Genomic DNA, 14,627 nt, shown 5'->3' with positions numbered 1-14,627 from the left:
TATTGGTAATTGCAGTAGATATATAAGATTGGTATATTCTTCCTATATTTCAATTATAAAGCAAACTAACAAAAATCTTTGGTCCAAAATCATTAACCTCGAATTGAATAATCTGCTTAGAGATTATAAATTAAATATGAAGATTTCCACTTCAATCTGAGAACCTAACAAATTTGGATTTAGGTTATTTTATCCATAGGTGGGTGATTTGGTACGAATACGACGCCAATTAGTATCTTTAGGTTGATCGAAAACGACATTATCTTATCATTAATTGTGAAGAATCTATGTCACCCTTTCATAAATGCGTCGGGTTCAGGTTTGGAGTCTCGGCAATTCTTTGGGGAAAGAAAAAAATAATAATAAAGGTTAGATGTTATCACAATTCACAAGCCAAATCCAATAATTGTGTGAGAAAAGAACTCATCAAACTAGTCGCAATGACTTGGCTAAAATACAAAATGTTCACCATTACTCAAAAGGTCAAAGAAGAATCAACAAAACCATTTTTTATATTTTTTATTAAAAAAATTTGCCATGATTCATCACCTAATCCCTCCAAATCTTCTACCAGTAGGTAGCCAAAAAATGGAGTTATCAATTGTGGCCTTCATTTTATTCACATTATTGAATTATTAGGTTTCTTGTCCCCTTCTTTATCTTTAGAGTAAACCCACGTAAGCCGTGACGCATGCAATGCAAAGCTACTCGTATTTTTTTGCGTTGGCTTGTGTTATGTTTATTATTATAGTAAGTTGTAACAGTGTCTGACAAGTGACAATTGTCTCTGCTTCCTGTCGTATGTCTTTGAAACTATTAATAACGAACTCATGCAGCCCACGTTAGTTGTGAATTCTCTTGCCTTTGTGTGTTTCAGTTCTGTTTCTACTCAAAACTGAAGCAATATCAAGAGAACAGCGCTTGAATTTTGAGGTGTATAGTTGTTTTCTCTGTTCATATATGTTGTTATTGATATGTTTCTACTTGGTTTTATTTTGTCTGACTGCTGAGAAAATCTAGGAAATGAAAAATGGTTTTGGGTTCCGGATTTTACATTGTTTGGATTATGATAAGGCTAGGATTTAAAATGGCAGAGGCTCGGTTAATTATTTTAGATATGCATCTGACATTTTCTCTCTTTCACTCTGTTTTCTCGGCAACTAAATGCAAGGTGGTCGAATTTCCTTTGGTTTTCCTGTACATGATCACTTTTCGTTATTAAAGTTCCATCGACAAAGGTTTAAATTTGAATGGGTTTGTGTTGTTTTGTGTTCATGAAGAGTTCTTACCATGTGAGTTTAATTAGTTGCGACTGGTTGCCAGTGTTTTTGTTGCTTGAAAGGTGAATTTGATTTGTTCTTTTTGCCGTTAGTTCATTGAGTGGAAAATCAAAGGCAGTTTTTTCTACTAATTTACTGAGTAAACAGACAGAACTTCGTCATGCTTTCATCGTTTCTCGTATGCTGAAAGATGTTATGCATGTACAAAGTGCCTTAATCAATTTGTGAATCTTTTGAAGGCGATAAAAATGGCTTCTGGGCCATTGGATTGGTATTGTCGGCCAGTGGCGAATGGGACTTGGGCAAAAACAGTGGATAGTACTTTCGGTGCATACACAACCTGTGCAGTTGACTCCCTAGTGATTTCCATTTCTCATTCGGTTCTTTTGGGGCTATGCATTTTCCGGATATGGCTTATGAACAAAAATTCAAAAGCACGAAGGTATCGTTTGAGTTCGAATTGCTACAATTACATGCTGGGATTGTTGGCGTGTTATTGTACGGCTGAGCCTCTATTGAGATTGGTGATGGGTATCTCTATATTCAACTTGGATGGAGAGACCAGCTTTGCTCCCTTTGAGGTGGCTGTTTTCACTGTTTTATTTTTTCTCTCTCTCTTCTTTGCTTTCTTGAATGTGACATTTGCCTTTAATATTTAGAATGTTTTACCCAAGATAAAATGTTCTGAAGGTTGATATTTTTAGCTTCAAGATACTTGCGAAATTAGTTAGATATTAAATATTACGAGCACATTTTCTGTGGTTGTCATTTTGGGTACATAATCAGCTAGAAAGCTGAATCCATTACTCTTGTTTTATTTTGCTAGATATGATATGTATAATTTGGTTTTGATCTTAAATGAAAATGTGTTTGAATATTCATTGCATTGCAGACTTGGGTATTCCAAAGCATAGCAGAATATGCAAATGCCTAAGCACTCTCTTTAACATATATAAGACTTAATTTCCCCGTTTCTTTGTGTTAGCTGATACCATTGTCTTTCTAATTGTACGACACGCAAAATGACTGCATCTTCTCTTGCAGATGGTTTCTTTGATCATTGAAGCTCTTGCTTGGTGCTCAATGCTTATAATGATTTGTCTGGAAACAAAATTTTACATCCGTGAGTTTAGGTGGTATGTGCGGTTTGGAGTTATTTATGTTTTGGTGGGGGATGCTGTGATTCTAAATCTCATTATTCCAATGAGGGATTACTACAGTAGGTTAGTTTTCCTGCTGTTAACAAAGTTATTCACTAAAGTGTATTTTGCTTTTCCTTCCACTTGTTTTGTTTTCTTGCTGAAACCCCAACATCAATGAAATTGATAAAATAATACATTGAAGCACTTTAATCAACAAATAAAAGGCAAGCTGTAACATTGGAGGAAGGATAAATGATATTTCTGTTGTATAATTACTATTAGATTGCAATTTGAGTTTCATCAGTTCTTTGTTTCTGGAATTCAATGATTTTGGATTGGTTCCATTAGATAGCCTTTGTGTTTGGAGGCCTCCGCATATTTATGGATTAATTTACTCATTGCAGAATCACGCTCTATTTGTATATCAGCATGGTTTTTTGCCAGGTCTGTTACTCTTTTTTATTTCTTTCTCCTGTCTTTTCATTCTTGTATTTACTTGTACTTCTTTGGCCTGTGATGATTCTAAGCGGTCTTGGTACTGAATTGGAGCCCCTGTAGAAGGTATCTATATTCCTAATCGGACTCAGCTTCAGGCTGTTGAAAGTCACTAACTTAACCTGAAAAGACCACGGGGACCTGAGCCTTTTTTGGTTTAGCGGATCAGAATCAATTAACCTTGGTTCTATGTTTGTTTCATTGGAAAGCTTAGTCATTTTGGTTTGTGCACTGTTCTTTGTTGTAGGCTTTATTTGGGATTCTTATTTTGGTTTACATTCCTAATTTGGATCCTTATCCGGGTTACACCATAATGCAACCCGAGTTTGTTGACAATGCTGAATATGAAGCACTTCCAGGAGGAGAGCACGTCTGTCCTGAGAGGAATGCCGGCATACTTTCGAGTAAGTATTTTCCTTAATTGAGTGTTATTGTTGCCTAGACCTTCAGACTGCACAGCTTCTGAGATGTTTTCTAAAAGGAAGAAAATTAGCTTCACAGGAATAGTAATCCTATATGCTCCATAACAAGTTCTAATCTTTCAAGGTTTTAGTCTCTGTGAAATCGACTAAGGTGGACACTGGATAGTGCAATTGTTGCTACATTTGATTTTCTTTCGTAATCATGTAAGACAAAGGCTACTGTACATTTGACAATTATATCTCTCTATTGATGATTTCCTGTCTTGCTTTCTGTTAGGGACATATTTCGGTTGGATGACTCCGCTCCTGCAGCTAGGTTATAAAAAACCTATTACTGAAAAGGATGTTTGGAAGTTAGACACGTGGGACCAGACAGAGATTCTAATTGAAAAGTGTGCATTCATTGCTTCCCTGGCAATTTCTTGTCCAAGATTTTCAAAAATTGTGGCAGGTATTCCTACCAGGGGGAACTGAAAAGGCTGCTTTGACTTTTGCAGGTTCCACAGATGTTGGATTGAAGAATCTCAGAGATCCAAGCCATGGCTTTTAAGAGCATTGAATAATAGCTTTGGTGGAAGGTATTGAGTAGACCTATTGTTCTTGCTTTTTTCCCTCATTTCCATTTGAATTAGACAGTTCAAGAAGGAATGTTCTTTCTAAAGTAAAGATGTTCTTATTAGTTTATCTCATTTAACTTTTCCTCTTAACATTTTCTGTAGATTTTGGTTGGGAGGCCTTTTCAAGGTACTGAACTCATTCCCTTTCCTTTATGGATGAAAAGTTTCTCCGAACCTGTTTAATTCCATAAGAGAACAAGTTAACATTCCAGGCATTCATGCGACAGTTTCCTTTGTTGATTATTAATTCTCCTCGCCATTTTTTTTTATTTTGAGTTTCGTAAACTTGAAGTTATTATGACACCATGCTTTTTGTGCATCCTTAATCCGTTCCTCACAATTTGTCAACTAATTGAACAAGTGAACTTTTGAATTGTGTCACCTGATTTTATATTTTGCAACCTAAATTGCAGCATCCTTAAGTGAAGCACAAGTAACAATGAGATTGACTTACAGATTACACTATATTTCTCAAAGCTTAGAGTTTCTCGTTATATATGGATACTATGAAGTGTGCAGCTCAGGGTATAAAGGACTATGGGATATTGTCAAAGATTGCTCACACTTGCATTTGAAAAATGGCTTCAGTTCTTAATGTTGATAAGTTATCCTCAACATTGAGAAACTCGTGGTCAGTTGAGGTTTTTATCCCTTTTTCTTTTAGGTGTTTTCATTTTTTCATATGATATTTTATGAAAATAAAGAACTATGTTCTTTAATAGGAAACCATGTGAATGCTTGTGAATATGAAGCACCATCACTGCATGGATATCTGGTTTCTGTAATTTGTCTTAAAAATCTGCAAAGCTTCCCTCTAATGGAGTGAAAATTTCTGTGGAATGGATTATCTAAATTGCGTCAAGTCAAAAATAATCTCTACTTCATCCTCTCATTTCTCCTACAAATCTAAATTCTTCTTTGAACTTGTTGTAGATTGGAAATGATCTTTCTCAGTTTGTGGGCCCTGTTTTGTTGAATCATCTCTTACAGGTTTGTTTCTTCTCACCAAGACTTATTTGTAAATGATTCTCCTTTTTGTTGGTTGTCCAGTGGGGGTTTCTTTTTTCACTACCTTATCTAAAATATAAATACATGAGTTGTTTAATTCTTTATGATACTTGTGATGAAAGAAAATCTTTTCTAATTTACTCTTATAATTTTTGTACATGTTAATTAACAAAAAGGCACTATTTAAATTGATTTTCTGTCTCTGTAGTCTTTTCTTTTCTTTCTAAGCAAAGAATAAGATGGACCTCCTTATGAAATGTATGCATGGTGTCTGGACCAAAAAAATTGCAATCTCTTGTTTTGTTTTGCAGTCAATGCAACGAGGCGATCCTGCCTGGATTGGTTACATCTATGCATTCTTAATTTTTGTTGGGGTGGTACGATTCCTTCTTTCTTACTAAGTGATGTTGCACGTCCTCTTTCTTATTCTGGTTTGGTAGCTTTTCTTTTCTCCTTCCCAATAAATATAAGATTTGCTGCACCTGGGTGCAGCTTGCTGATTCTGATAACTGATGGTTTGATTTAACTTGTTTTAGTCATTTGGCGTGCTAACCGAAGCCCAGTATTTTCAGAATGTTTGGCGTGTTGGTTTCCGGCTGAGGTCAACTTTGGTAAAATCATTTCTCTTTGTTAACAATGGGCGTGGGTTTGTGTGCATGGAGTTATGGTGAATCTGTTCTCGTGATTCCATTCAGCTACTGAACTTAGATTCCTACCTTAAGGTTCCAGAATGGGTTGGTCATTTCTAAATTGTTGCTTCATGATTTACCTTTTCTACTTTTAGGTGGCTGCTATATTTCGTAAAACTTTAAGACTAACCCATGAGGCTCGCAAGGATTTCCCATCTGGGAAAGTAACGAATATGATCACGACAGATGCGAATGCACTTCAGGTATGCTGTTTGTTTAACTGAAAGTAAAGCCACCATAATCTACAACTCTGAAATTCTTATATTTTAACTTTCTTAGGGAGATTTTTGTGGGGAAGTTTGAATTATTATTAATACACCCATTACATCTCTCAGCAAATAAGCCAACAACTTCATGGTTTATGGTCAGCTCCATTCCGCATCACACTGTCTATGGTTCTTCTATACCAGCAATTGGGTGTTGCTTCGCTTTTAGGGTCACTAATGCTAGTGCTTATGGTTCCGCTACAGGTAAGAAAGTTTCTTGCAGCTGTATTGCCAAATTTGTTTCAGTTTTATGATCAAGATAGAATGCATTATTATTGTTTTCCATTCATCCACTCGTATTGTAAGCCATACCTTACTGAACTATATGAGTTAGCCACATCTCCTAGTAGCTACCCACATAAGGTCTTTTTGAGAAATTAATCTTCTCGCTCAGTTAATGCACAGGCTTCACTACCAACAACATTTTGGTACTGCTACATTGTTGAACATGCTTTTTATGTTCCTCTTTAACGTAATTTTTTAATTAGAAAAATTCATATACAGATCAGTACTTTTTATTGATTACTCTGCATGGTCCTCTCATTGTTTTTCTGAAAACAGACATTTATTATTAGCAAAATGAGGAAATTAACAAAGGAAGGACTGCAATGGACTGACAGAAGAGTCAGTCTCACAAATGAAATTTTGGCTGCCATGGACACTGTGAAGTATGGTCAAATTACATAAGCATTTTCCTTAGATTTCTAACAATATGATGTTGACAGAGACTGTTCTAACACTTCGCTGGAAAATGTTTCAGATGTTATGCATGGGAGAAGAGCTTCCAATCTAGAGTCCAAAGTATACGGGATGATGAGCTGTCATGGTTTCGCAAAGCACAATTCTTATCTGCTGTATGACACACAACACATTTCTTTCTCCTCTCTAGTGGCTATATAATTTTCACTCCACAATTGCTGTATTGACCATTATATGAGAATACAAGTCTGACCCAACCGCCGACTCACCTGACACAACAGCCAACAGTAAAATTGTATTTGTCATTGCAATTATATTTCTTGCTATTTTATCATCTTTCACATACATTTTATGCTTGCTTATTGATCTAAACTTCATCAAGTAGGTATAATGTATGACCGTGAAATTCTTGACCTATCAACTTATACCGTGAAATTCTTGACCTATCAACTTATGGAAGTATATGGCATAAGCTTTGAATATGATACATAAATAACACCTTTCTCTTATTTTGGAATCATTTGGATAATTTAAAATTTGCATTTACATTGACTGTTTACTATCCCATTCTTAGCTTAATATTCTTCTAATTAGATGCTTCCTTTTGCAGTTCAACAGTTTTATACTGAACAGCATCCCAGTTGTTGTGACGGTCGTTTCATTTGGAACATTCACTTTGCTGGGAGGGGATTTGACGCCAGCAAGGGCATTTACTTCACTCTCTCTCTTTGCAGTGCTACGATTTCCTTTAAATATGCTTCCTAATTTATTAAGTCAGGTGCAATCAATCTTTCCTCTCTTAGATTTATGCATTACCGACATGTGCTGAAAACACCACATTATTTCTCCATCTAGAGCATACATAATGTAACAATACCATTCAACTTACTATTTAAGGCTCTAAAACAGATTGATTTATTTTTAACATCTAGTTGTATTATATATTGATTTATTTTTAACATCTAGTTGTATTATATATTGATTTATTTTTAACATCTAGTTGTATTATATACCACCCTGCCCAATTAGAGCTTGCTCCAAGAATGCATCTGTATTGTGTTTTTTCTTTGGATAAGAAACGGGTAAGCTCTTCTGTTATCATGTTCAATCTAGACTTCAAGGTGGGATCCTGAATAGCCAACCATTGGTTGTATTTCTAATACATAAACATGTCTACGATGACCCAGAAACATCCAGTTGATCTTTTCTTGGAAGGATAGGACAACAATGTTCACTAACAAAGTCTGAAATGTTGATGTCATTAATTACCAGCCAACTACTGTAGATTAGTTGCCACAAGGAGCAGTCATTTGGCACAATCTAGACACCTGAGATTTATATACTCCAACCAATATAATCTTCAAAGATACACAATGTATCAGCATAATTGATGAAAATATAAGAAACTATCCCAACGAATAACTTAAAGAGATCCACTGAGTGCCTGCTAACTTTTTCATTTTTTAAGTACCATCTAATGCTATAATCGTTTATCAGGTTGTAAATGCAAATGTATCGTTACAACGTCTTGAGGAACTACTTTTGGCTGAAGAGAGAATTTTGATGCCTAATTCACCACTTGAACCAGAGCTCCCAGCTGTCTCGATCAAAAATGGAAACTTTTCTTGGGATTCAAAGGTAAATACTTGATCATTTTTCCCTTTTTTACCAGTGATAAGGCAGTTCAAAGGTTGCAGAAGGCTGTAGCTCTGGTAATGCTCATTCTTAGTATTAATGTCAAATTCTGGGATCTGTTTAGATGATACCAGATTTCATTAAATTAAAGCATATACGAAGTTTGTATTATTTCAACAATGAGATTAAAAAACATGAGAGTTCATTTTAAGGCACAAATAAAAAATAAATGCATTTGGTTGGTACTTCGGATCAACTTCATTATGATACTACTAAGGAAATTATGATACTACTAAGGAAGTGATATATGAGGCACCCTGCATTTTCCTTTGTTGAAAATATGGAAGTACTTTTTGATTGGCTATTTTGAAGGCATTAATGATTTATTAGTCATATTGTTACACAAATATATAGCTTTAAGAGGTTTTGAAACTCATGTTTTTCTGGTACAGAGCCCTACGTTATCAAATATCAATTTGGACATACCAGTTGGCAGCTTAGTTGCAATTGTTGGTGGAACTGGAGAAGGAAAGACATCACTTGTATCAGCAATGCTTGGCGAGTTGCCTCCTTTGAAAGATGCAAGCGTTGTTATCAGAGGGACTGTTGCCTATGTTCCCCAAATTTCATGGATTTTTAATGCTACAGTGAGTTGCAGCTTGCTTTTTTTAACTGATATTTGATAATTGTCTTATACTTTCCATCTCTCCAGCTTCCTAGTGAATCCATCATCTGTTTTCACTATGCAATCTTCTGACCTTCAATTTACATTTTCTCAGTTACGTAAAAATATATTGTTTGGTTCTGAATTTGACCCTGCAAAATATTGGAAGACTATTGATGTCTCTGCATTACAGCATGATCTCGACTTACTTCCTGTAAGTAAATATACAAACATTTATCCTTGCAATGACTTATGCTTATTCCAGAAAGTGCTGTAACTATCTTATACTTATTTCTCCAGGATCGTGATCTCACAGAGATTGGGGAAAGAGGGGTGAATATCAGTGGTGGGCAAAAGCAGAGAGTTTCTATGGCTAGGGCTGTCTATTCCAATTCAGACGTCTACATATTTGATGACCCTTTAAGTGCTCTAGATGCTCATGTTGGACGCCAGGTATTTTTATTGCCTACTTGCCTGAGGCTCTTCTTTAAGAGCAGTGTGTTATGTTTTATTCTGAGGTAATAAACTGATTAGAGCGAGCAGTGTGTTGTGTTTTGAACCTAATTTTTTCCTGTGGGGTTTGTGTGGGAAAAATTCCTTGATTATAAAGTAATTTTTCCTTGTTTGTTAAAAGGAGACCGCCAATTATTTGTATATCCTCTCAAAATTATGCAGGATTGGTGCTTGAATAGTTCTCTGTGCTATTATTATCAAAAGCATGACCTCTGAATATTTATTGACAAGTTCATTGAAGTGCACACCACATTGATCTAATCTGAAGTTATTTCCAGGTCTTCAACAGCTGTATCAAGGAAGAGTTGCGTGGGAAAACAAGGATCCTTGTTACAAACCAACTGCATTTTCTTCCTCATGTGGACAGAATTATTCTGGTTTCTGAAGGTATGATTAAAGAGGAGGGAACCTTTGAGGAGCTCTCGAAACATGGCAGGCTATTCCAGAAACTCATGGAAAATGCGGGGAAAATGGAAGAAATGGAAGAACGGGAAGAAAAGGATGACAGCATAAACTCTAACCAGGAAGTCTCCAAACCAGTTGCTAATCAGGTGGTCCAGGTGAATGAATTTCCGAAAAATGAAAGCTACACCAAGAAAGGGAAAAGAGGGAGATCCGTGCTTGTCAAGCAAGAAGAAAGGGAAACAGGAATTGTCAGTGGGAGTGTTTTGACAAGGTATTTTAAGGGTGTTATTTTCAGACTCATGCATTGTGAAATGTTTTCAAATCTGCAATTGCTTCAAATTTAAATAGCTTTTTCTAAGTCATAGTAAATTTAGCTTACAAGAGCATTAATCCTTTCCAGCTCTCCTTGTAAAATTTATGTATGACATTATTAGCGGCCCATGGCTATAGCATGAAACTGAAATTCATCAGTAAGACACCTTCGGCTGAATGTGGACCTTTAATGAAGCTTAAACTTGAATAGATGTCATCTCATGCCAGGAAGCACTGACCTTTCTGAAACAACCCAACTCTACTTTGACAGTTATTCAGATTATTACAGATGGGTCCACAGTTCTGTAAGTTTTTCTAGTGGGCACTTAATAACATGTATTTTCCACAGAGTAGACCCTTTAGTTCCTCCGTGCAGTGCAGCATGGAGCTCTCAGAATTCTCACAACATACACCCCATTGCAATATCAGGAATCTGTTTTTAGTTTATTTCTTGATGCTCTTCAGTACTTATTTTAATGAATTGTGAATTACCCAAAAATATCTTTGCAAAAAATCCTATGGTGGTCCCTTGAATCCCCTAAATTCAAAAACCAAGCACCAGGTGCTATTTATCTGGAAATCACTTCTGCACTAACTAGTATCTTATGACTTATCTTTTGATCCATTTATACTATTTCTATTTGCAGGTACAAAAATGCATTAGGAGGTCTATGGGTAATTATGATACTTTTTGCATGCTATTTGTCAACTGAAGTTCTTCGAATTTCAAGTAGCACTTGGTTAAGTTTCTGGACAGATCAAAGCACTTCAAAGAATTATAATCCTGGATTCTACATTGCCATCTACACAATTTTGGCTTTTGGTCAGGTGGGTTGGCTGTTATTAGATGGTTTGCATCAATTTTATTTTTACCTGGAAACTCATCCTTTTGCTTTAACTAATACTATTGTCTACTTTCCAACCTTCCTAACCGGTTATTCCAAGAATGATATTTTTCTTCTGTTTGATTTGACATAATATTTTTTTCCTTTTCTGGAAACAGCAAACGCAGTTATAGCCCAATCTAAAGACAGAAAGGGCTTGTTCTTTGTAACCTTGTATACTGGCATTTTCGTTATAGTGGATGAAGTATGCTAATACATCTTTCTCGTCTCCCATCAAATTAATAGAGAATGAAAAGGAAATTTACTTCTTTTGTAATTTTCTTCCCTGGCAAGAACCAAAACTGTATTGAAGGGAAAATTTACGTTACTGTAATATCATTTTGACAACATAATCCTTATTTGCTGAATTCAGGTGACTGTGACACTGCTGAACTCTTATTGGTTGATCATTTCAAGTCTTCGTGCAGCCAAAAGATTGCATGATTCCATGCTAAATTCGATTTTAAGAGCTCCAATGCTATTCTTCCACACTAATCCAATTGGACGCGTAATCAATAGGTTCTCAAGGGATCTAGGTGATATAGATCGCAATGTTGCTAGTTTTGTCAATATGTTTATGAACCAACTGTGGCAGCTCCTTTCAACTTTTGTTCTGATAGGCATTGTGAGCACTATATCACTATGGGCCATAATGCCACTTCTTATCTTGTTTTATGCCGCTTATCTATATTACCAGGTAAATTCAATATTTCATCACTTAATTTTATTTTATTTATTTATTTTGCTTTTTAAATATCAGGAACTGTCTTTACTATCTAATATCTGTCTCCTGTTCCAAATATGCACAACTATCAAAAGAGCTGACTTGCTCCAGTTGTTTACTTCCTAACATTTTGGCACTCCTCATGCATTAATTTCCTTTAATTATATATTTTTAAAAACATGAATTGTCAGAAAGTTTTAGTTAGCTGTCCAATCCACCATACTACAAAGTTTTTCTTGTTTACAACATTTAATAAACATCTCCTTTTTCAATTTACAGAGTACAGCTCGCGAAGTGAAACGCTTAGACTCCATTACCAGATCCCCTGTTTATGCTCAATTTGGAGAAGCACTAAATGGTTTGTCAACCATTCGTGCATTCAAAGCATATGATAGGATGGCCAAAATCAATGGAAAGTCGATGGATAATAACATCAGATTTACCCTTGCAAATACTAGTTCAAATCGTTGGCTCACCATCCGGTTGGAAACACTAGGAGGCATCATGATTTGGTTGATAGCAACTTTTGCAGTCATGCAGAATGGAAGAGCAGAAAATCAGGTCGCATTTGCATCTACGATGGGTTTACTTCTCAGTTATACTTTGAACATCACCAATCTGTTGAGTGGCGTATTGAGACAAGCAAGCAGGGCTGAGAATAGTTTAAATGCCGTTGAGCGTGTTGGAACATATATAGATCTTCCTTCTGAAGCTCCGGGCATGGTAGAGAGTAATCGCCCCCCACCTGCTTGGCCTTCATCAGGATCAATAAAGTTTGAGGACGTCGTCCTACGCTATAGGCCTGAACTTCCTCCAGTCTTGCATGGGTTATCATTCACAGTTTCACCAAGTGAGAAAGTGGGAATAGTTGGAAGAACTGGTGCCGGAAAATCTAGCATGCTTAATGCTTTATTTCGAATTGTAGAACTGGAAAGGGGGAAAATATCCATTGATGGTTGTGATGTCTCTAAGTTTGGGTTAACTGATTTGCGAAAAGTTCTTAGTATCATACCACAATCACCAGTTCTTTTCTCTGGTATTCACCTTTTTTAAGTTTCTATTTCATTTAAACATTCCTGCATCAACCTGATTTTATCTGGTGGTTGAATTGATATTGCATCAGTCGTGAATTTGAAAGATATCTGTAAAGTAATCTATACCTTTGTGCCTACATCATATTACTTTACACCCTTCCTTCAAAAACTTGACAATTATGATGTTCACTTTATTTTACAAGGAACTGTGAGGTTCAATCTTGATCCGTTTAATGAGCACACTGATGCTGATCTTTGGGAGGCTTTAGAGAGGGCACATCTGAAGGATGTCATCAGGAAGAATTCCTTTGGTCTGGCCGCTGAGGTATAAAGATAAGCCATTCTTGGGAAGTAGAATTTGTTGTATTTCATTCTGGATAACTTTATGCTGCAAGAGAAGGGAAAAATAACATGCGCTGAATAAGATGTAACTTTACTTGTGTAAAGGTCTCAGAGGGAGGCGAGAATTTCAGTGTTGGACAGAGACAACTGTTAAGTCTTGCTCGAGCACTGCTGCGAAGATCAAAGATTCTTGTTCTGGATGAAGCAACTGCAGCTGTTGATGTCAGGACAGATGCTCTTATCCAGAGAACCATACGTGAAGAATTCAAATCCTGCTCAATGCTAATTATTGCACACAGATTAAATACCATAATTGACTGTGATCGAATTCTTGTGCTTGATGCTGGGCAGGTATGCTCGGAGACGTTAATATTTGCGACAAATATTGTGTTATGGGAGAACATTGAGCCTCTTAACTCAATGAAATCCGGAAAGAAAAAGAACCATTTCTTGTCTGTCTAAATTTAATCCAATTTTTGCTAATTTGTCATTTAAGAAGGTTCAAACTTTTCTTCAGGTTTTAGAACATGATACTCCAGAAGCACTACTATTGAGAGAGGACAGTGCATTCTCCAGGATGGTTCAGAGTACAGGGCCTGCAAATGCTCAGTACTTACGTAGCCTAGTTTTTGAAGGCAAAGAGAACAAGTCAGGCAGGGAAGAAACAAAGAGACAGGATAACCAGAGGAGATGGCTGGCCTCTTCCCACTGGGCTGCAGCTGCTCAGTTTGCTTTAGCTGCTAGTCTGACTTCTTCGCAAAATGAACTTCAAAGGCTGGATATTGATAACAATGATAATATTATCGGAAAAACAAAAGATGCAGTCATAACACTGCAGGGAGTTTTGGAGGGGAAACACAATAAAGACATAGATGACACACTAGATCAGTACCAAGTTCCCAGGGATAGATGGTGGTCCGCTCTCTATAGAGTAATTGAAGGTAAATAATTTTAGCACCCTTATATGACACAGCTTGATCATTCAAGTTCATCTGCAAAGTTCCATTCTATACATCACATACATCAGCATAAACATGTGCATAATTCTACGACTGTTGTCATGATTTCAGTATACATTTGTTGCTAGAAAAAGAAGCTAACTAGTAAACTTATTTAACTGTAAGATGACCTTTAGATTCTCTAAAGAACTTGCAAAATTAATTTTCTTGTTCCAGGTCTTGCTGCGATGGGCAGATTGGGCCAGCGCAGTCTTCAACAATCGGGGTGCGATTTTGAAGAAAGCTCCTTAGATTGGGAGCATGTTGAAAGTTAGTTCTTGGAAAATGTTGATATTTCTATGTCCTCCTTTTTAGTGCTTTCGTTGAAGGTAGACAGTGGTATTAGAGATTGTTACCTTTTTCCTTTCTCTTTTAGCAATTGTTCACAAAATCCTTGCTCTAGAGTCTGGTATTAGTGGGACTTTGACCCACATTGTATTAGAGACAGCTTGAAATGTTAATAAAATGCCCAATTTATTTATATAATTTTATCTAAAC

General features: G+C 36.2%; 1 protein-coding gene across 2 annotated transcripts; it reads left to right on the top strand.

Annotated features, from left to right (window-relative positions):
- The first annotated feature begins 767 nt into the window (after nt 1-767).
- On the top strand, nt 768-14,609 carry LOC102625777 (ABC transporter C family member 12). 2 transcript variants are annotated; one of them, XM_006468216.4, is made up of 28 exons: nt 768-933; nt 1,520-1,861; nt 2,325-2,503; nt 2,827-2,866; nt 3,165-3,321; nt 3,617-3,731; nt 3,837-3,917; nt 4,059-4,083; nt 4,890-4,946; nt 5,276-5,341; nt 5,501-5,575; nt 5,749-5,856; nt 5,989-6,123; nt 6,481-6,587; nt 6,680-6,773; nt 7,229-7,396; nt 8,116-8,256; nt 8,706-8,900; nt 9,033-9,131; nt 9,218-9,370; nt 9,709-10,106; nt 10,795-10,975; nt 11,405-11,728; nt 12,035-12,791; nt 12,993-13,114; nt 13,237-13,482; nt 13,649-14,072; nt 14,307-14,609. In XM_006468216.4, the coding sequence occupies exons 2-28, from the start codon at nt 1,529-1,531 to the stop codon at nt 14,402-14,404; spliced, it is 4,878 nt and encodes a 1,625-aa protein (XP_006468279.2). In that variant the 5' UTR covers nt 768-933; nt 1,520-1,528; the 3' UTR covers nt 14,405-14,609. The 2 variants fall into 2 exon arrangements, with proteins under 2 accessions (XP_006468279.2, XP_015382572.2); XM_015527086.3 differs by lacking the exons at nt 768-933; nt 1,520-1,861; nt 2,325-2,503; ... (3 more) ...; nt 3,837-3,917; nt 4,059-4,083 and adding an exon at nt 4,136-4,597.
- Nucleotides 14,610-14,627: the final 18 nt, after the last annotated feature.

This window comes from Citrus sinensis, chromosome 2, assembly GCF_022201045.2.
Source record: "Citrus sinensis cultivar Valencia sweet orange chromosome 2, DVS_A1.0, whole genome shotgun sequence".
NCBI lineage: Eukaryota > Viridiplantae > Streptophyta > Magnoliopsida > Sapindales > Rutaceae > Citrus > Citrus sinensis.
Note: the sequence above shows the minus strand (reverse complement) of the source record. Positions and strands in the feature narration are given on the sequence as shown.

Bases quoted from the DNA above. Each gene is read 5' to 3' on its own strand.
- LOC102625777 (XM_006468216.4), top strand. From the start codon at position 1,529: ATGGCTTCTGGGCCATTGGATTGGTATTGTCGGCCAGTGGCGAATGGG. The intron at 8,257-8,705 runs GTAAATACTTGA...TTTCTGGTACAG, and splicing joins ACTTTTCTTGGGATTCAAAG to AGCCCTACGTTATCAAATAT. The intron at 10,107-10,794 runs GTATTTTAAGGG...TTCTATTTGCAG, and splicing joins AGTGGGAGTGTTTTGACAAG to GTACAAAAATGCATTAGGAG.